The 21583-nt window shown below is 44.0% G+C and overlaps 1 protein-coding gene across 9 annotated transcripts in view; it reads left to right on the top strand.

Moving 5' to 3' along the window:
• The window catches only part of OSBPL1A (oxysterol binding protein like 1A), a 2815351-nt gene extending 2796543 nt beyond the window's left edge, over positions 1 to 18808 (top strand). For all 9 annotated transcript variants that reach the window (XM_069620918.1, XM_069620915.1, XM_069620919.1 and 6 more), the window contains one exon: positions 17583 to 18808. In XM_069620918.1, coding sequence (XP_069477019.1) covers positions 17583 to 17685 — 103 coding nt within the window. In that variant the 3' untranslated portion in view covers positions 17686 to 18808. The remainder of the gene's footprint in view (positions 1 to 17582) is intronic.
• Positions 18809 to 21583: the final 2775 nt, after the last annotated feature.

Below are 21583 nucleotides of genomic sequence, written 5' to 3'. Positions count from 1 at the left end.
AGGCTTCCTGCTGTCTTTACATGTTCATCCTTGTTCCATGTCATTAGCTGACATTGTCCATTTGGGCTACAATATATCAATTTTCCTTAATAATTTCTGCGTTTCCTGGGATGCAGAAACTTTATACCTTCTGGTGCATGTTTGCTTGCCTTCACAAAGTCTCTTATTTCATCATCGCTTAAATCTCTGGCCTTCCATCCTGGTTTGACATCAATCATGATCTTCATCCCTATGGCTTTGTTCACAGTTTTCTGGCATTGCAAAATTTTTATATTGATGACACAAAATCCTAGTAATATCATTACTAGGATGGCTCCTAGGAACTTAAATGCATCTGCCATCCATTGTGGAACCCATGAAAACAGTGATCCAAACCAGTTGTCATCATCAACTTGGTCAGTTTCGTTGATCATCTGGTTCTGTAGGTTTGTCAGCATACCTATGGCATCTGTTGAAGTTCAGTTTTCTTCGTCGTGGGATGGTATAAATGTGCAACATGATTCTCCGATTTTTGCACAAACACCTCCATCCATAGCTGTGATCATGTCAAGTACATATCTATTCTGGAGAGTCATCAGTCGGATGGCTCTTAACTCTTCCTTGATGCCATTGAATCCTTTTATTGTCGAGTTGATGGTTTGTAGTCATTCCCATCTGGTTATCTGCAACCATTTAGTATTTGCTCCAACTTGGAGTCTTGGCATGAGGATTGTCGCGAACACTGATGAGATGAGGCTGAACAGCCTGTGCTCATATACGATTGCATGAAATGCTTCTTCTAATTTGGCAGAGAAATCATTTTCGCTCTTCACTCGAGTTGTCAGTTCCACAGATCTCCTCTTCCTCAGGTGAGCATCTGCTTTCGGGAAACAATCAATATTCAGGTCACCTTTCGGGATCACTAGTGCTGGAACGTGGACATTCACTATTGTGCATATGCCTCCCTAGTTTTTCGTCAGTCTGATGTATGCTTTGGATCCACGCCCAATAATGATCCATAATGACTGCAGTTACATGCGTCATTCCTGGAGCTTCAAAAATGTGTCCGCAGTTCTGATTCTCCCCCATCTTCCTTGTGCCAATGTTCCTTAAGCACAATTTTGGGCTTTCCAGTGGCACTATCTGCAGGGGTCCTCCTCTGTCTTCGACCCATGTTAGTAATTTTGTCAGTTTCGGCCATAGAGGTTTGCACAATCTCTGTGAGTTTTCTATTGCTTTCTTTCAGGCTCCAAGGACAGAGCACCACTCCTTCTTCCCATCCGTTTGGTGAAAGCACTGTTCCCCAAATCTGCATGTGGCCTCTGTTCCAAATTTCAGCCTCGTCTAGAGTTTTTCCTTGGGCGTTCAGTCTCGCGTTTACTTCCCATCTTGTTCCTGCTCCTTTAACTTTAGGCTTTTCATACCTGATCATGTGATTCCTAGTATGAGCTCTATTTCTCGTCTTAATGTTCTGAACATAATCATCTTCATTGGGGTAAATCTGTCTCGGTTGCCCATATCAATGAGGCATCACTTCCCATGAACTGGCCTCTGGTGTTGCACATTGATACGTGTGACAGACAATGTGCTGTCGGGACATCAATTTCTACAGCCACGAAGATCTTGGATTTCCCCATGCTGTATGGTAGAAGTGCACAAACGAAGTATTCTCCGTCTGAATTTCGCCTTCCAACTTCCTTCATGTGTTGGTACCCAAATGTTGTTCCCTAGATGTGCTGTGCTGTCCAGGTAATCGTTCAGTTCATTATTATCTTCATGCAGGCTTCTCTTGATCCTTAATGTTCTCTTGTAGTTTGCTATAACTACATCCCTAAATGCATCTGTATGGCTTTTCTTTGCGGGAAGGTTCTCGGGTATTCTGGTCCATGGTGCAGGTCTCTTTATCTGTATCAATGGGGTAGGTGGAGGTTTTGCAGTTCTCTTCTTCTCTTCTTGCATCCTTTTTCTGCTATTTATAAGTGCCCTTAACAACCACCAGCCTGACGCTGGCCCAGTATATGGCTGTATTGTAGGCCTAGTACTTGTCCCTTGTGTTGGACTATGGCTGCTGGATAGTACAGCCTCTGTTGTTCTGTTATTCAGTTCCTCTTGTCGTTTTCTCGCTCTGCTCAGGTGTGGAAATAGAAGGTCTACTAACATTTGTGCCCTTGCGGAGAGTCCTTCTGTGGCCGCTTCTGTTTTCTTTAGGGCTTCTGACAGGACTGCTTATGTTGGCTCTCCTCTTAATTCATCTCGTTTTTTCTCACTATCTCCTGTCAAAGCGTTTCCGGTAGGCAGTCTGGTCTTCTCTGCTGCTTTCGTTTGAGGTTCTGTGGTTCTTGCCATCTGGCCTGGTTCGTGTGCATTCAGCGTATGTGTGCGTGTAGTTGTTAGTGCTTTGTTTTCATTCATCTTGTGCTGACCCTGTGTCCAGCTTTTCTCTTCATTCATTACCTCAAGTATGTGTGCATCGCTGCTAATTACATTAATTTCCAGTTCATTTACTTTACCATTAGATTTTCTCGGGACTGGAATGACTATATAAGGTATGGGTGCTTTTGTGGGTTTCATGCGTACATCATCAGGTGGGTGCACTGAAATTGGAACGCTTCGTGCACCAATAAAAAATGCAGTTCAATGACAGTAAAATAATGATAAATACAATACATAAGTACATTATAGTTCGATGCGTAAGGCGACAGCATTTTCTTCCAGTGAAGCGGGGGTGCCTCTCCAGGTTACTGTTCTGGGCCCCCATCTCGATCATTCGCCAAACGTCACTGTTATTCCCCCCCCACCCAATATCATTTATTGAACAGTTTGGTGTCAGAAAGTGTCAGGTGCTTCACACGTGTCCCCCCTCTTGCGGGAGGTCATTGGCTCTTGATACAGGATACAGTTCCTTTGCTAAACTATGGGAAAAATAGATTAAAGTAACACTTCAGTGAGACACTTTCACTGTGCAAGTTCAAAGTGTGCGAGTTCCCAGTTCACTCCTTTAATCTGCTTCAGTCCTGAGGACATGTTGGACACTGGTCAGTATGAAGAAATAGAGAAAAATGACAACAATGACAGCAATTATAACAACTAAGGTTCTTGACTCTGCTCCCTCGATCTGTACCTCGGCGGAAAGGATCTCCTAAGGAGTCGATGGACATTAGTATTTTTAATTTCAGCTACGATGGCCTGCAAGAGCATGTTGAGCTGAGCATTCTTTACTGGATCTCCGAGGAATGTAAGTACGTCAACTTTGGTTGGTCTTCCCACTAGCTCTGGAAAGTTCTCAATGAGGTGAAAGAAGACGTGGTATGCAAATCTACTGTCTTCTGGTGATAGGGACATTCGTCCAGTATTTGTTGAGATTCAGGATTATGTGTTATTTCCTTGACGTGAACAATGTTTGCACTGTCAGGTCGCTTGGAGTGCGACCAAAATGCAGATTTTATTTAACAGATGACTCAAATGTTCAGTGTTTGCTGGATCTCGACGAAATGTCAATGTATCCGTTGTTCTTCCGACATTAGATGGGCACTCTTCGATTATGTGAAAGAAAAGTGTATTGATGAGTTCATCTAGTATCGCCTAAGATGGAAGCATTTATGTCCTTCTCACCGTTCTCCGGGAGTACAGTGAATGCTTCCCCAATGACAGTAAGCAGGTGTCTGATTATTTTTTCGTTGTCAGGATCTTGAAGAAAGTCTGTGACACTGGTGAGCCCCCCTACCAGTGAAAGGTAAGATCTTAACACAAAATGGAAGTACGTGACCACGTCCTTTGTGATATCTCTACTGTGGGACACCATAAGTGCTGTCACACAAAGTGTCGGTTATGGATGCATTGGGATGCTGTATCTGTTTCCAATTTGACTATATTTGTTCAAAAGTTTGTTGTAGTCTTTTCCTCATCAAGGCTTAAGTGTGACTTGGTTCAAAAGTTTGCGTCACCAAACGTGTTGTGGCTTGTATGCGCACATTTCTTCTTCACCCTGCAACTAGCATGCACAGAGTGTCAGAACTTGCAAAAGGGTTCTTTGTCTGTACTTTGCAGGTCATACGTCCTCCTTCCTCGTCATGGATCTCGTCTGCACATGCTGGGGTTCTTCTCCGTTGTCTGTAGCTTCTTCGTGGTGGGGTGCAGGCAGGGCCTTTCCTCCGACATATGGCTTGATATCACCCAGGAAGATCCAAGCTCTTCTCCCTTGTAACTTGACTGCGGATGGAGTAACGTCTTCAACTGTGAATGGTCCGTTGAATCTTGGCTCATCCCACTTTTCCCTTGTGAAATTTCTCACTAAAACAGTATCTCCAGGGAAGACGAGTGCAGCACCTAGACCCTGAGCTGTGTCTGATGTATTGTCTCTTTCTGTGTCCTGCGCTGCCTTGCACCCTGTTCGTCGTTGCTGCAGCTGGTCTGAAATTACATTAAGGCACGATGTCATGCAGTTCAGATAGTTTTGCATTTCCGTTCCCAGAATCTCCCTGGTCGACTGGGCATCACATCTAGCTCTATCTCGCGGCGTCAGGGGAGTGCGCATGCTTCTTCCTGTGGCTATCTCGTGTGGCGTGAGATGATGGTCGGAGCCGTCCAACCATCCCCTCTTTAGAGTGAGCTTCAACTTGGCTATCCTTTCCTTTAAGAAGCCGTTGAGCCTATCACAGATCTCATTACCTTCTGGATGATACGCCGATGAGAACTTGTGCTTTATACCAAGCACCAAGCTAATCTGCCCAAAGACTGCATTTACAAAATGAGCCCCATTATCTGATCTCATTACTTCACCACCACACCCCCCCCCCCACCCTCCTAGGGAACACTTCCCTCACAAGGAATTTGGCCTCACAGGAGTTTGGACCTGCTTCTATCCATCTAGAGAATGGACACACCACGACAATTAAGTACCTGTAACTGTTGCATATTTGAATCATGTCGACGTAATCGACATGCAAGTGCTGAAAAGGCCCATTTGGCCTGGGAATGACTGCTCTCATAACTTTGAATGTGTGCCCAGCAGTGAATTGCTGGCAGATTATGCAGCTCACCATAAAGAATGCAACATGCTCAGCTAAATTCATTATAAACCAGTCTTCTGCGAGGGTTGCTGCTAGATTCTCCTTTGTCATGTGCGTCGGGTAATACAACTGTTCCAACCCTATTTTTAGTAGGGATACAGGCATTACTGGTTTACCAGTGCTGTCTTGTCGCCACAAGCTGTCAGAGGGGTTTAAAGAACACCCTCGACGTCGCCATAGGTTTTTCTCTTCCTGTGCTGCCTCCCCTTGGAGTTCCATTAGTTGTGTTTGCCCAAGATTGGTATAGGCTTCTGGTGTGGTTCGTGCTACCATCATCCTTTCATGGGTGCACGCCACTTCCACTTCCATAACCGTCTCACTTTTGGATGACATACGTTTGGCTTCCGTATCTGTTGCGTGGTTTCCGCATGACACAAAATCTGTCCCCTTGGTATATGCGGCGCATTTCATGACCGCTATGCCCACTGGGAGCTGTAGTGCCTTAATCAGCCTGTCCAATAAGGCTAGGTGCCGTTCCGACGTGCCATCCGGTCGGAGGTAGCCCCTCCTCTTCCAGAGCGCTAAGCCTGCGTGTACTGTTGATGTCACATAGGCGGAGTCACTGTACACTGTTACTTCCTGGTCTGCGTGATTCTCAATGATGAGTATCAACGCCAATAATTCTGCAGCCTCTGCTGAGTAGTGGGATGGTATTCGGACACTAACATGTACTCGAAATTCTCCATTTGCTGTGTGTTTCATCACCACAACGCCTGTGTATCTTTGTCCCTCCCTTTGCTCGACCCTTGAAGATCCGTCAATAAAGACGATCTCTCCTCTCGCCAAGGCATTTTCTTTTACCCTGGGGATTTCATCATAGAATTCTTCATAATTCGTTCAGTCATGTATCGGCTCTCCTTTAGTGACCGGCTCTGCTATAAACATAGCTGGGTTCACTATCTTACATCTATCTTACATCGGACTAGTTTAATCAAGGGATTTGATATGATCACTTCATGAGCAGAAGCTCTCTGAGTTGTCAATGTGCGGTTTGGTTTCTCTAAAATGGCAAATAATGAATGCTAGACGTATAACGTCATGGAACATCCCATTACAATGGTTGTCGCTTTCTCTATGACGAACGCTGCGGCAGTTCGCATGGGAAGTGGCCCTTCATTACTGGGTCCAGGTTCCCACTGTAATATGCTAAGGGCTTGTAGCCCAGTGAAGTTCTTTGGGCGAGCACTGCCGTCATAACGTTAGCATCTGTGTGCAAAAACAGGTCGAATTCCTCTGCATAATTAGGAATTCCGAGAACTGGAGCCGTACAAATTGCTCTCTTGAGTTCAGTAAACCCTTTCTCCATCGTCTCAGACCATTCAATTTTTTCCTGTGTCACTTGGGCCTTCTTTAGGGCCTGAAATAAAGGCTTTAGTATACGAGCTGTAATCGAAAACCCATGCCCTAACATAGTTGCACAGGCCTAGAAAGCTCTGCATTTGCTTTATCGTGTGTGGCTTAGCCGTGTTCAATATTGCTTCAGCCCTTTCTGGGGTCACCTTCTTTCCTTCATGAGAGATCAGCTGGCCTATGTACAGCACTTCCTGTTGACAATATTGTAACTTTTCCTTGTCAACCTTATAGCCTTTCTCAGCCAGTATGGTCAGTAGCTTAACATAATTGTGCCTGCATTGCTCTTCTGTGGTACTGCAGATTGGGATATCATCCACATACTGGAAGACAGCACTCTCTAATGCAATATTGCTTAGGTCCATCTGCAGGACTCTGTTGAAAATGGATGGGGACTCAAAGTACCCTTGTGGCAGCCTCATGCTTTTCAGATGCATTTGTCTGAACGTGAATGATGTCAGATCTTGGGAGTCATTTTGCCTCGACGGGTCATTACATAGAATTGTAGATGTATTAGGGACTAAAGGGAACTCGGCTTCAATAATGTTTAATGCTTGTAAATCCTGGATTAAACACCAACACCCCCCCCCCCTTTGATTTCTTGACAGGAAAAACTGCCATATTTTTTATTATTTTTTATTTTATTCGGTTTATACAAACCTTTAAAATCTTTTACACACATCAACAAACAACAAATAACATACATCAAGCAACATTTAGCTCCGCTCCTCTAAATCCTTCCGCCATCCAATTACCCCAATGCTCTTTAGTTCCGCCGTATTACATGGTGATTCTGACGTCACTAAGATGCCCTGCTCCATCATTGCAGAGATCGTCTTAAAAATCCCTTCGTCTGCCTCTCTGGACATGGGGTATTGTCAGACTCTCGGCAAAATTGCTCCTGGCTTTAGTTTAATTTTCACTTCTCCCACCCCCTTCAAGAGGCCTACGTCATAGGGTCCTGTAGTCCACACTGAAGACAGGTACTTTAGCAATATGCTCATCAAAATAATCCGGGCGTTTCAGTGCCAACATCATTCTCTGGGGCACTTCTCTTTTGATCATTTTTACCCAAAATACGAGATTCACTTCCACCCTTGTCTCTTCCGTGTCTGATTGTTCTTCAAACAGATCGTCATCAGTGACGTCAGTCGCTCGATACCCTTCTTCGATGGCGATAATCGTGCACCATTGTCTGCCTTCATCATCATATCTGTCAACCAGTGCTACTTTCCCTCGCAGTGCTGCAGTTTGTATTATCAAGGGAAATACTTGTCCCTCCTCCTCATGCATAGGTATTCTTGGTCTGAACAAAAACTCATCAGGGGTTCTCATGGTTCTATCTGCAAGGCCTGGAAATCCTGCCATAAGCACACGCATGCCATATGCAAACATTTCTGGCTCCAATGGTATGGCCCTCATGGCTATGTGTCCTGAGTATGCTCTAATCATTTCGCATACATTTGAATAGTGCATTCCTGGAGTGGAGCATACTATGCCCTCTTCTGTGAATGAAATTGTCATGTTCAATTTTGTCTTCAAGTCCCGACCCAAAATGTTTACTGGGGTCTGATGTGAATACAATAAAGGTACATTCATTTCGCACTCTCCTTTGGAAACTGGGAGAGCGTCTGTAAAGGGAACTCGACTGTGAGCTCCTGTAAAACTCTGAGTATCTATGGCCTCGCCGAACAAGGAAAACTTGCCTTCACGAATGCATGAGCATATTCCACCCGTGTCCACTAGGAAGGAATATTCTTTACCCCCTATAACAACATCCATCCTATGAAGGTCTGGTGTCACTGATAGGATAGAGCACATCAGGGTTCCCAGTGAACTGTCCTAGTTTATATATAAGTTTGGCCCACTGTGCACTTGCAGATTTTCCCCATTCCCAGTGTTGCTTCCCTTTCCAGGGTTCTGAACCGGCCCTGTGCTCATCGTGTTTGACACGTGCAACGGTGTCTGTTGGGATTGTCCTTGTAAAAAATTCCCCACGTTTTGTGGTTGCGCCCCTTGTTGCGCTCCTGGCACTTGTTGCTGCACCATGTGATTCTGTGCAACGCCCTGTTGTAAGGTTGCAGGTGGATTCGCCGTGCCTGCTCCCATTCCTTGGACATTCTGCAACATCCCTTTTCCCTGTCATTCCACACAGCCAACATACTGGCCGTGGTCGGATTATTTGTCAATTTGACATATCCGAATTACCATTTTGCATGTTTTGAAAGCCTCCTTGATTACTTTGGAAACCTCCCTGATTGCTCTGCCATCCTCTTCCTCTAAATCTTCTTCCCCTTGGGTAAAATCCTACGTTACCCTGGTTATTCTGTTGCGGGTTAACCACCTGCTGCATGTTTTGTTCAGCTGCGTTAGTTAGCATAGCTCCTTCAAGAGCATACTTTGATAATTTCTTTTACCAGCTTCGCGTCCTCACCCTTTCGAGTTGCCTCTTTTTTTCCAATTCTTTTCTTGCAACAGTCTATATTAATGTGCGATAGTCAACTGTATTTCAGCCCAAGGTTTAGCCGCAACTCCTACCAATTTCTTGAGCTGTTTCTGCACTGGTTCTGGCAATCCTTGGCCGAATATGTGGTAAAACACAGGTATTGATTTCGTCCAAGATTCATGCATTTCGAGCATGCACGCGTCTTGGAAATTCTGGATATAAATTAACGGATCTTCTGACTCCTTAATTTTTCGAGTCATTATAGCTCCCATATCGGAAGTGTCTGGGTAAAGCACTCGTAGCGCTTTACATACTGCTGCTCTGCAGTTGTTGAATGGTGCTCCGTCATGCGCAGTGTTAATTGTGGTTACACCAGGGTAGCCTGCCCGTGTCCACACATCGTCTGCTCTCTCACCAAGTATGGCGATCAGGAGACCTTTAATGTCCCCTATAGCTAGCGTGTTTCCTCCTGTCATTTTTTCTAACTCATGTATCCATTTTCCGGCTCCCTATGTCAGCATTGGAAGCTTGTTCTTCAGGTTTTCTCAATCCATGTGTGGCCATGGAATATATTGTAGTCTTGCTCCCCCTTTTTCTAGTAGCGGAAATTGGAGTGTGCAGCCCTCTTTCTCTTCCCTCATTGTTCTCCTGTCTATCGTAGGGGTAATATTCCTGCATCGCCGTCTACCTGGCAATGTCCTTAATCTGTCTACAATGGGCGGTGACGACACCCCCCTCTGAGCCTGGGGTATTCCTTCATGCCAGTCAGACTGTGCGGTAGACTTTGATGCCCTTGGTGCGGATTCGCTAGCATCTGACCATCGTACCCCCCTTTCCCTTGGGAGTCGTCTTTCTCCCCGTCTCCCTTTTTCATTTGCCTCGCGCTCCTCCTCTTCGGAGTCGGACATTGTTTGTTCCCAATTCACGCAACTTCCTATGTCATCATCATTTCTACTGATTTCTATTCTATCCAGAGACAGTTTCCTACTCCCACTACTTCGGGTGACATCCTCCGTGTCATACAGCTAAGTGCTCTCCAGGCGCTCGTCCTCCCCCTATCCTTGGGGTATTTGTGCTAGCCTGATTTCATCATATATTCTATTGATCATTTCTCTGATGCTTCTGGTGTTGAAGTCATCTTCAATATTTGCCCTAGACGTGCCTGGTACTGAATCATACGCAGGAAAGAATTCTTCAATGTCTTCCCAGTCTACAACTGGATCTGTTCTTTTTTAACTTCCCTCTCCAAATATTAGAAATCGCGTGCCCTCTGCGCTTAGGTTCAATATCATTATCAAATTCTTTGCGCTTCCTCGCCTCTTCTCTGACCCGATCTTCTTCCCTTCTCTTTTCATTTCTACATTCATCTGCCCTTCGTATTTCCTCATCTCTTCATCTCCTTATCCTTTTTTCACATACCCTTTGCTCTTCTTCCAACCTTTGCTGTTTCTGTCTGTCTTGATCATAGACTGCTCTCGGTTTGTGATCGAGCTGCTTTTCCTGCTCTTCGCGATATAGCTGTTCTCGCCTCAGCCTATCTTTCCTTCTTATCCTTTCGTCCCTTAACTCCTTCTCTTTCTCCTTTCTCTGTGCCTCATCTAACCTCTCTTTAGGTCTCACGTCTACTTCATTTTCCATCGAGTTTCAATAAGATTTGTCCTCCCATCCATTTGTCTTTTGCGAATGCTATCTCATCAGTTCTGTCTTCGCTTCCTTTCCACTTCTTTCCCTCTCTCTCTCCTTGTCGAGAGATGCACTTGTCTGTGCCTGATCCTTTCTTTCATCATCGCGTCTCCCCTTGTCCCTCGGGACTGCACAGGTAAGATTCTTGTCCTTATCCTTCCCTTGGTTTTCTTCACTACTGTATGTAGGTGACTCATATGCAGGGTTGCTGTACCCTGTGGCTGCTTTAAGCTCTCTTAATGGGTAGTGTCCCTCAGTCTTACTCTCTTCGGTTTCTGTTTCAGGCGGGGCAGGTGGTGCGGTAGGCATCTCACCCCCCTCTGTGCATACATTAAGTATCCAATCCGCTGGAGGCTCTTCCTCTTTTGCCTGTTCAAACATCTTCCAGAGTTCTAGAGCAGCAAGACGTTTCTCTGGCTTTTTGCCTGTATATGTGGCCTGCAAATATGTCGTCATGTGTTGTAAAATGGCTTTGGATAAAGACCCATTTTGTGGCCATGGCATAAACATCTTGTGGGCAGTACCTTTAATCCACTCAGTGCTATACTTCCTTAGCTTGGGTGCCTGTTTCGGCAACTGTTTGCATAAGTGTGCTAATAGAGTTATGTCTTCCATGTTTATATCTGTTTTCTTTCCTCTCATACAACACTTGTCAATACACTGTGTGATTAAAAGAGCTTGTAACAATATGAGCGAGCACCAAACACTGCAAGCTCCAAACCAAATTTTCCACCAACCAAAATCTCCTATATCACCACTTTGCTCAAAAACATTTAGTTCAGGTGCCATTCATTCTCAATTGTCGAATCGCTCAACAATTTTCATCCAGTTTTCCTAATAACAATTTCACAGATGATGCCACACAAAACATATAGGACAGACACCAGCTGGACACAAATATCTCTGCCTCTAATAATTACCCCTACATGGAGTTTAAACTAACCCCGTTCACGACGTCTTTAAACATGGTGGTAGCCTAATTGTTCCCCATTATGTGGGACTCTGGGTTCATGTATCTTCTGACCCCTATATTAAAGCGCAGGAATAAGGCGTGTCCTCTCACTTCTCAGGTGTCCGCCCTGGTATCCTCTCTCTTGTCAGGTGTCCACCCTGGTATTCTCTATTTGTTCAATTATTCTCGAGTCATTATCCCTATATATATATATATATATATATACACAGTCTTCTCTGCTTCTGACTATTTTGTTTTTCCTACTCCCTCCATTACGTTTTCCCTTTACTTGTTCTGAGGAGTACGTCGTTTGTTTGCCAAAGCACTAAATTTGTCTTTCTTTTTTATTCACTAACCATTTGCACCATTTGTCTCTGGACCCTCGGGATCACCGCCTCCGTTACCGCCTCCTTCCGGTTTTTCATCCGATCAGCTGCCCGTAGGAATGGGAAGGGATATGTTTTTAAAACGGGTCCCTTCAGGCCCCGACTACAGTCTTGGGTCAGTTACACTACCATTGTCCACGGGGAGTTTCACAGTCTACTCAGTCGAATGGCGAAGGACTCGTGATATTGCTGAAAACCTAGAATTACTTTGTGTCGACGATCAATAGGTGTCTTATTTTAATCAATAATCGATGGTTTCTAACCATCCTCTGCTGCCAAGTGTACACAAGAGGGAGTGACCCCTGACTGGCCCATAGAGTCAGAGCTCGCCCTCGAGTACTTTAAGACAAGATCGCTGCACCTTCAGGTGGAAGGGGTGCAGGATTTCTTACTCCAACACCAATCAATAAGGACAACTCAATGGTTTGGCAAAGGGGAGTCCGTTTAATGACAAGTACAAAAAACGGGGAAACATGGAAATCAACAGTGATGCGATAACCCGTCTTGCTTCAACTCCCAACAATCTTCATTCAAACAGTAAAAGTTATACCCAAAATAAGTCATCCTTGACGTGTAACACTCATAAGTTTGTCATACCTTTTCCAACCAATAGAATTGTAACTTGAGTATAGGTACTATATCTGTATATGGTAATGGAGTGTGAGGATTGGATAACCCTTATCAGGTGGGCATCTACGCCCTTCCCTCTAACATTACTCATACAGATGTCACTAAACGTACGACGTCTCATTGGTTCTTCTAGCTAAAGGACCCTAGATTATTTGGTCCATTGTGATTGGGTTGGCTACAACCCTAGGCATAAATCTCCACTTTAATTAGCAGCATGCAGAGTGGTCACCCAGATGCAGGATGTCCCAAGATTCACCCAGCCTCCCTTCCATCAATCAGTACGTTATTGCTATGTGTCAATTAGTTGGCTGTGGTTTGCCTCGAAACTGTAGCTTCTTGTCAGGAAAAGTTATGGTATCTTCTGTTTTTTGGGTGGCATCAGACTTTGGTGCCTCTTCGCGCTTGGCTGGTCACTTGTTAGTACACCGTGAATCGGCTTCGTTTTCCTTCTATTTGTGCATTTAATCCTCATTTCGGCCGGCTACCTGCCTGGGCCTCCTTATCTCGACCTTCACGAGGCAGGCTGCTATGCTCTTAAGTTTCAATTCTCTGAAGTTACTGTCCGCCTCCCTTTCTTGGTTTGTCCTAGACTCCGCAGGCACGGCCTGTTCCTTGCTGAGTTTCGATTCCGCCGTCTCTTCTAGTTTTAGCTGGGATACGAATCCTGTCATGTTTGACCCTTAGTAACCTGAGTGAATTCTGCTTTTGTATAAAGTGGACTTGCACTTATATAGTGTGCTTGGTTGAGGTAGATAAATAGTTGGCGCTTGCCGCTCTATTCTTCTACTAAGCATAGCAAGCCGCGCTGCTTTCTTAGCTTCTTGTGTTACAAGAATATGTACAGGCGTTAGCTGGTTGACTATTTTCATCCTGTTTTACAGTTTGTTTCTATATGTTTCAACATCATACTTCCTTCTGAGTTCATGATATCCTCATTCAGGATATTTCTTCTTTGTGTGTCATCTTTTAGCTGTTGTTCTTTCATCTGTGAGTCTGTCGAGGCCCTTGTGTCTTCACTATTCGTTATCAATTAAGGCCTTTTGAGTTTCTTCTGCGACAGTGTTTAAGCAATCTTCATTTCGTCTCATTTGCTGGTAGGGTTGTCTCAATGGATACCTTACTGTCCATGGTTGTCTGGTTATTGGCGCTTCAATAGGTTTTGCTCTTCTGATGGGCACTGGGCAGAGTCCTAACGCGGCTCTCTGCTGGTTTATTTGTCCATCATACGTCACATATCTCGGTGTGAACGTTCCTGGTACTTCAAAAATGGGTGGCTGGAGTGCAGGCCATATTTGGGACCACCTCTACAGCTTGCTTACAGAATATATATTGAACTTGCACTCCTAAATCTTATCTTTTAGTTGACATCTGCGCCCGTATATAGTTTACTCTGTTTGGTGTTAAGAAATACTTCAATCAAAATCAATCACTGGCAATCAGTGAGCCATACATTTCGTTTTGTAAGGACAGGGTGGTGCTCAAAACAAATCTTAGCTTTATTCCTAACAGACTTTCATATGAATTGAACCATACTACCATCCTTTTTCCAAAGGCCCACCTCTCCAGCAGAAAGTGCCTTGCATTCTCTAGATGTCAAGAGGACACTAAAGTACCCCATAGAAAGGACAAAAGCCTGCCGGAAAACTGCTTTGCTGTTTGTCACCTTTAGCCCTTCAAACCGAGGGAAGGCCATCTCCAAAAAAAAAAGCTTGCCCAGATGGAGAACGTCATCAATATCGATGTGTCACGCAAAGGTCAGTAAACCATTAACTGGAAGAGCTCAAGCCCATTCCACAAGAGCGGCAGTGGCTTCAGCGTCTGTGGGTGGATGTCCCGCTAAGACATTTGCCAAGCCACAACCTGGCCGGTGCCCCACACCTTTCATGAGTCTCTTCTATCTGAAGGAACAGAACAAGGCAGAGACAAGAGTGGGACGAGCGGTCTTGCAACACCTATTCCAGTATGGTAAGCCTTTATCTGTACCACCATTGCTGAAATTGAGGTATACTGCTATGAATTCTATTCAAAGCATGTGGATCTATAAAAGATCGAATGCTGGAGAAGGAGTAAGTTGCTTACCTGGAACTCCAGTTCTCCAGCATTGATATCTTTCATTGGTTCACATGCGCTTTACACGAACGCAAGGTAAAGGCTCTCCTGGCGAATATGGCAAGTTGCACTAGGCCTGCTTAGAATGTGAACATGGCATCTAGGGGTGGGACACAACATTCAACGTCAAAAGCATCCATAATGAGGTGTACATACTAGAAAAGACACTACTTTCTTTATTAAGAAAAGTAGGAAGTGTGTAACTGAGGATTCCCAGCTTGGCGATGGGGAGTATTCAAAGCATTTGAATCTATGAAAGCTACCAATGCTGGAGAACCTGGAGTTACAAGTGAGCAACTTACACCTTCCTTCGGTTCAGGAGAAAGGTTGTAAGGGGTCACGATCCCTGTGCAGGGAAGCAATGTATCTTTAGTTCTGGGCCTTTGAGCACAACATTTCTCTGTTGGCAGCTAATCTGACCTGGAAGGAAACTATTGTGGCATTCGTAGGGTTCAGTACCTCACCAGTGTGAGTTGTGCCAGGAGGTTTTGCTGAAATCGTTGACCTTTGGGGAACCCCTCAGTTGGACCTGTTCGCCTACAGTATCAACAGGAAGTGCCTTCTATTCTGCTCAAGGGAATCGCGCGCCCGCACCTCCCAGAGAGACTTCTATCTCTTCTTACAGACCCCACCGATTTCCATAATCCTGCAGTTACTCAAAAGGTTACAGAGATTCAGGACATCAATGATCCTGATTGCCCCAGATGATGTGGTACTCCGATCTCCTGTCATGGCCATTTGCCCTCCTCAATACTTCCTAAAGAGAGTGGATATTCTGTCTCAATCAGGAGGGCAAGTCCTCTACCTGAACCTCATCACACTCATTCTGCATGACTGATTATTGAGAGGCTTAGATACAGGGATTGGGATTTTCTGAACGAGGTCCTGGAGGTTCCTACGCTCTGCAGGATGACTGCCTACCACTACTACTGGAAGAAGTTGTGTACTTGGTGTGGGGAGAGGGATCTGGACTTCATCAGTTCTCCAATTTCTCTTTATCAGGTTAGGATTGCAAACTGGCTCCTTTAAGAATTATTTTGTGGTGATTTCGGTGTTCACCAACCTCTTCAAATATTGTTCTACAATAGGCAATATTTCCCATAACATAGTTTGGAGTTCCAATGTGGGATCTGAACTTGGTCCTGACTTTTCACATGGGATCCTCCTTTGAGCTGCTTCATTCTTGTTTGTTAAGACTATTAACTCAGAAAAATATTTCTGGTAACACTCACTCTTCCGGCTAACATCAGCCAGAAGAGTGGGTGAGTTACACGCATTATCCGTTTTGCCCAAGAATTGGGAGGAAGAAAAATGCTGAATGTGTGTTTAGGGCGCATTCTGCATGGTTGGAAAAAAAAAAAATTCCATACTGTCGAACAAGGGGATGCAGGAGTTGTGGGGGTGTCCCCCTCTCCCCTTGTTTGACATTTTTGACTTTAGAGGTTGCAGGGGTGTCCCCTGCTTCCATGACATTAAAAGTGGGGGACATTAAAGTTTAAAAAAAGGAAAAAAGACGCTGCAGCGCCAGCTCCGACCCATGTTAGTTGGAGGGAACTGATGCTGCAGGGATAGAGGGGAGTCGGCAACACATACAGAAGTGTGCCGCTGAAAAGGTAAGTAGGGTTTAGGGGGACGTGGAAGAAAGTGATCTATTTGATCACTGCACAGCGCGATTGTCGAATTTTATATTTTCGGATTCGGAATTTCACGCCACACAGTAATCACGTAGATCTGCATTATCAGTTAAACCATCTTATCTGATTGTTTTTCCTAATGTGGTGTATGAATTTCACCAGATTCAAACTTGTCTATTTTTTAATTTTTTCCCACTGCCTCATCCTTCTAAAGAAGAGGAAAGATCTCATCAACCCTACCCTAAAAGAGCTTTAAGCTTCTCTCTTTGTGGCATTTGCAGGTGCAAGACAGGCATCAGAAGCTTCCAAATGAACCAACTATCAGTCAATCATTCTTGGCATTTCCGAAAGGAGACACCATCAGGCCTCAGGACCCACTCTCACAGTGGTGTTGTGGCCACCTCAGACTTATAAAGAAAAATTCTGGCCATAGTCATTGTGGGCATCCCTCCACACCTTTTCAAAGCATTACTGCATGGACTCCATGGCTTCTCAGTTTCTTCGTGGTACTGCACATTTTCGTGGTATTATGGCTTTTTTCCTCACTCTCCCTTCTTCTGGACCAGCTTTACTGCTATGGTAGTGTATCTATCTAAGATGAGGAATCTGTTGGAGGGCGCAATCCATTGGAAGAACAGATTACTTACTCTTGGCTATATTTTTTGTGATGGCTTCTCTTCCCCCAGTTTACTCATAGTTTTTCCAACCCACCCCACATAGAGAGAGCTCATTAGACACATCAGGAGAAAGAGCAAATCTGTTATGATTTTTATATAAACTGCCTCAGCTGCTGCGCATGGCAGAAAAAAGATTGAATTGATATCATGGGTCGTGGTGTGCCCTACATATGTGCTGGAAACAGCCACTTCCCGAGGCAAGGATTAGACAGTGGGGGTCGGAGTTCAGTCGCACCACTCCCCCTACTGGTGGAAAAAGCTTCCAGTGCCAGCTCTCACTGCTTGTGAAGTATCTAAAATGAAGAATCTGTGGGGTAGCATCCATCAGAAAAAACATTACCATGGGTGAGTAATTTGTTCTTTTGGGCTGCATTTTGTATTTGTGGTGTTTGTGACAATGCTTTGCTTTTAGGTATGTTGTGTTTGATTTGTTGCAGTGAAGATCTTTACATAGAAACAATTACACAAATCTGCTTAAAAGTAGATGATAAAAATGTCTGTTAATTTCTTAATTTGACATACAATTTCTTTAATGATAGTATGTATAGTAATTTCCTACTGGATTGCTTAGTTGTTAACTCCAAAACCCTTCAGACTGGCATTGTGTTCCAACTGTGAGGGTTTCAACTACTAATCCATACATTTATGCCTGCTATTCTTTTAATAGGTGGTTTCGCCAAGGCCCCAATCCATACAATGGCGCACAAGACTGGCTATTCTCTGGAAACTACTGGGACCGAAACTACTGCAATTTACCAGACATCTATTAACATGCAGCCCGCACCCATGAATAGGATGAATAGGTCTCACCGTCATCTATTTACACAAAAGTGTTTGTGTTTTGTCATCTTATTTGAGCAAACTTTACAACTACGTATCATGCATGCTAGCATAACTTTATCATACCAACGTGAATGATTGGCGAGAATGGAACAGGATGCGTTGGAAGGTCTTCAAAGTAAAACACAACCCTAACTGCAGCAATATTTATTCACATCACTGTTTTTGTTAAGAAGAATGACTTGTTATGGCTGTCAGATTTTGTACAAAAAACCTGAAATTCATGGATGAAATGGACATTGATCTAAATAAAAAATGTTAACCATGCATATTTTTTAAATTATAATGGATGACCGTCTAATGTGGTTTTTACTTGTTCATATATTTCAGACCACTTCCTTCTAGGATGATAAAATATGATCAAGCACGTGTACAATCTGTGAACTCTGACAAAAGGTCTGCCATTCTGTAAATGCTTCCATCCATGCTCTGAGTTCTCCATATTTTCCTTCTCCCTTTTCAGGGCGACCTTCCATCTGACAAGTTTTCTTTTAATTTCGGTGCAGTGATTTGTTGTGAATTTGATCTTTCATGGAGGTCTTATGTTTTCCCAGATTGTGAAAGCATAAAAAGAAAGCCAGTTGATATTTGCTGAGGTCCTACTGTAGTTGGAAAGTAGTATATGTACAGAAATGTACATACTTTTATGTAATGTGCAATAGAAATGCCTGATAACCTCTTTCAAAATGACAGACCTTTAATGTTGCTGAAATTAATTGAGAACCAGCGTAGATTAAACCACCAGACAACTCAAGTCTCAAATGTTACAGCTTCTGGCTGTTGAAAGGAGGCCTGTGAAATACATACCTATCTGCCTGGTGAAGCACTGATCATGTTAAAAGAAGACAGATTGTACATATCTTAAAAAGCCTCTTCCCCTATAAACAGACTACCTTAAGTCTTCACAATGAATGTATTTATATTATAAAATGGCACAAGCTTTTGAAGCACTAGAGGCTTTTTTGCACAATGTTTTAGTGGTTGTTTAAAGATTAACTAAACAATGTCTGAATAATAGTTTAAAGTGAAAATAAATAAAGGCTGTAAAATGTGTCCAGGGCTTTCCTGTCTTTGTCTTTTGTTGATAAAAAAAGACATTTTTATTTTAGTTGCGCCAACAACAGGGTGTCCTTCTACTTTGAAAGAGATTTGTTTTCATGCTGTTGACCTATCAGATCTTTTTGGTTTGGGCCTATGTGGCAAAGCATTGGCAACACAAGAAAGAAGCATGGGTGTTGAGTAACTGGATATCTGGTTGAAATGGTAAATGGAAATGCTAGAGTATGTCTTTGCTGCATCAGAAAATGTTATTTTTTGTGTCCCTGGCCATTTAAACCAATACATGGATGTTTCACAATGATTCTCCCCTAACCAGGGCTCCCATTGGAGAGCACATGCTTTCATTTTGTACTGGCGTAGTGATCCTTTGTTTGGCTGCTCACCCCTCGCTCAGCTGTTGTGCGTCGACTCCTTCTCATCTTCGGATGCCAGATTGGGATATTTCCTGCATAATTGGGTTGGGTTTTTTGGACTATTTTGGGCTACTTGGCACAAGAATCTGTTTGGAAATTAATTGTTCATATGTACACAGAAGTGGAAGTGTAAAACAATGAGTGCGATAAAGTGCACATCTTTACTTAAAAGGCTCAAGAAGAGTCCTAGGCACATTTTCTTTCTAAATTTAGAATCCGCTTGGTGGCTTCGAAGAGCAAGCACTGCCCATTTCTCAAGTCACTGCCAGGTGGAGATACACCCACAGCATCGTTAGCCTACAGCCAGCACCTTGACGACCTCGCAAAGGGTTATCAGCAGCAGAGTCTTTCTTATGCGTGATGAGGCATTTCCAACACAGACACCAGGAAACAGCAGCAGTTACCTTGCAAATATACTTCAATTCAAAATTAGGGAGTAACTGAATAAAGCCTCCTTTTAAAGTTGTGTTTATATACATGATGTCAACGAGCCTGACCTGCACAAAAAAGGTTTGCTTTAAGTCCATGGTCAAATATTCTTAACATCCTACATAACGATGAGTTGGAACTTGGTGACAAAGAAACTCACTACCAACTAACATAATTTATTACACAACTTCTTTCAGTGTGTGTTTGAAACTGGTGAAGTACAGTGGAGTTAAATAGATGATGTTTCAGGCTTTCATTATTTTGCAGTCTGGGGTTTATAGTTTTCCTTTCAGGAGGTGAAAATAAAGTGACAATTATATTCTTAGCTTACCTTGTTTCTTAAAAGATGTACATGTCAGGTTGCTACAATTAGTGTATTCTGCAAGTAAACTCTATCATACAGTATTATAGTAGGCCTTGAAATTCAAAACTTAAATATGTGTACCAAGTAAAGCTTGTAAGGTGTTTGGTCAAGTGCTTAAATTGCAGAATGGGTCAACATATTTGCTTCTAATGGATCGTGTCCTCCCTTTTTTAAAAAAACCCTCTTAACCCCTCTGTGCTTGCTAACATTTGCCTTATCTCACTTCTCCCTTTTTTATGAAACGGCTGAATCACCAATTTCTCCTTTGCTCACCTCTTTTCTTGAGCACTCTAATTTTCCTAACTCTTTTCAGTCTGGCTTCCGCCCTAGTCGAGGCACGGAGAGTGTACTTCGACGACTTGACTCGTCTAGCTGGCCAGGGTGGGGTTGGGGTGCTGATTCTTTTAGATCTGTCAGCGGCATTTGATACAGTGAACCATTTGGTGCTGCTGAGCCACTATCCCTGGCAGATTTCTCAGGGCAAGTCCTCTCCTAATGTACATCCTTCCTGACGGACAGGAGCCAGACACAGATTCTTTACTATTTCTCCTCTGCTTCTACTTCTCTTTCCTTTGGTTTCCCCCAGGGCTTTGCGTTGTCTCCTGCGTTGTTTAACATCTGTATTCAGCCTCTTGTTTTCCTAATCCGGTCCCAAGGCTTCCGCTGCTATTCCTATGCTGATGACCCCTAAATCATCCTCCGGCTGGACTCTGCTCAGTCGGACCCAGCATCTCAGCTTAGGGGTTGCTTGGCAGCAGTGGGTAGTTGGATGAGCTGCAACTGGATGAAGTTAAATGGAGACAAGACGGAGGTACTGGTGGTTAGCCCCTCTCACCCTAGTCTCTCTCCTTCTGCTTGGTCTTTGGGGTTCTGGTCTTCAGAGCTTGGGGCCTGTCCTTCGCTTTTGTCTGAGGTAAAGAACATAGAGTTTAGATTTTCATCATCGTAATCAACCTCAGCGCAGGTCAGTACCATCTGCAAGACCATCTTTTTCCAACTTGGGGTCCTTCGTAATGTCCTGCCTTTTCTTCCTGTTAACTTAGGTTCTCTGGTGGTGGCTTCTCTCATTTTGAGCTGGACTATTGCAACTCTTGTTTCTTGCTCAGCCCCTCTACCCCTTCTGCCACCTTCAGCTGCTGCACAATCTAGCAGCTCGTATTGCTACAGACACCGCTTATGACTCTCACATCTCACCAGTTGTTCGCTCACTTCGCTTTCTGCTGGTGTAACAACAGGTCTGGTTCAAATCCCTTTGCATTGTTCCCCTGGCTTTTTATGGCCTAGGGGTAGAGTATTTACAGGAAACATTCTGTCCTTGTTTGCCGACATGTTTGCTCTGCTCTCTAGATGCTTGTCTTCTTCCTGTACCTCGAAAGTGTGGAAAGTGTGGGCGGCTGCTCTTTTTCAATGTCATGATGCCTACCCCCGGGGATCCAGATCAAGTCCAGCAGCCCCGGAAGCAGGCATCAAGTTATTCCAAGCAAGCCCAACAACCCCTGCTAGGGGCCATTTGGGTGCAGTCCTGGCGTCTTTGGCGCCAGGCTCATATGGAGAGTCAGTCCT

The sequence above is a fragment of the Ambystoma mexicanum genome, chromosome 5q, assembly GCF_040938575.1.
Source record: "Ambystoma mexicanum isolate Mex_15411 chromosome 5q, UKY_AmexF1_1, whole genome shotgun sequence".
Lineage (NCBI taxonomy): Eukaryota > Metazoa > Chordata > Amphibia > Caudata > Ambystomatidae > Ambystoma > Ambystoma mexicanum.
Note: the sequence above shows the minus strand (reverse complement) of the source record. Positions and strands in the feature narration are given on the sequence as shown.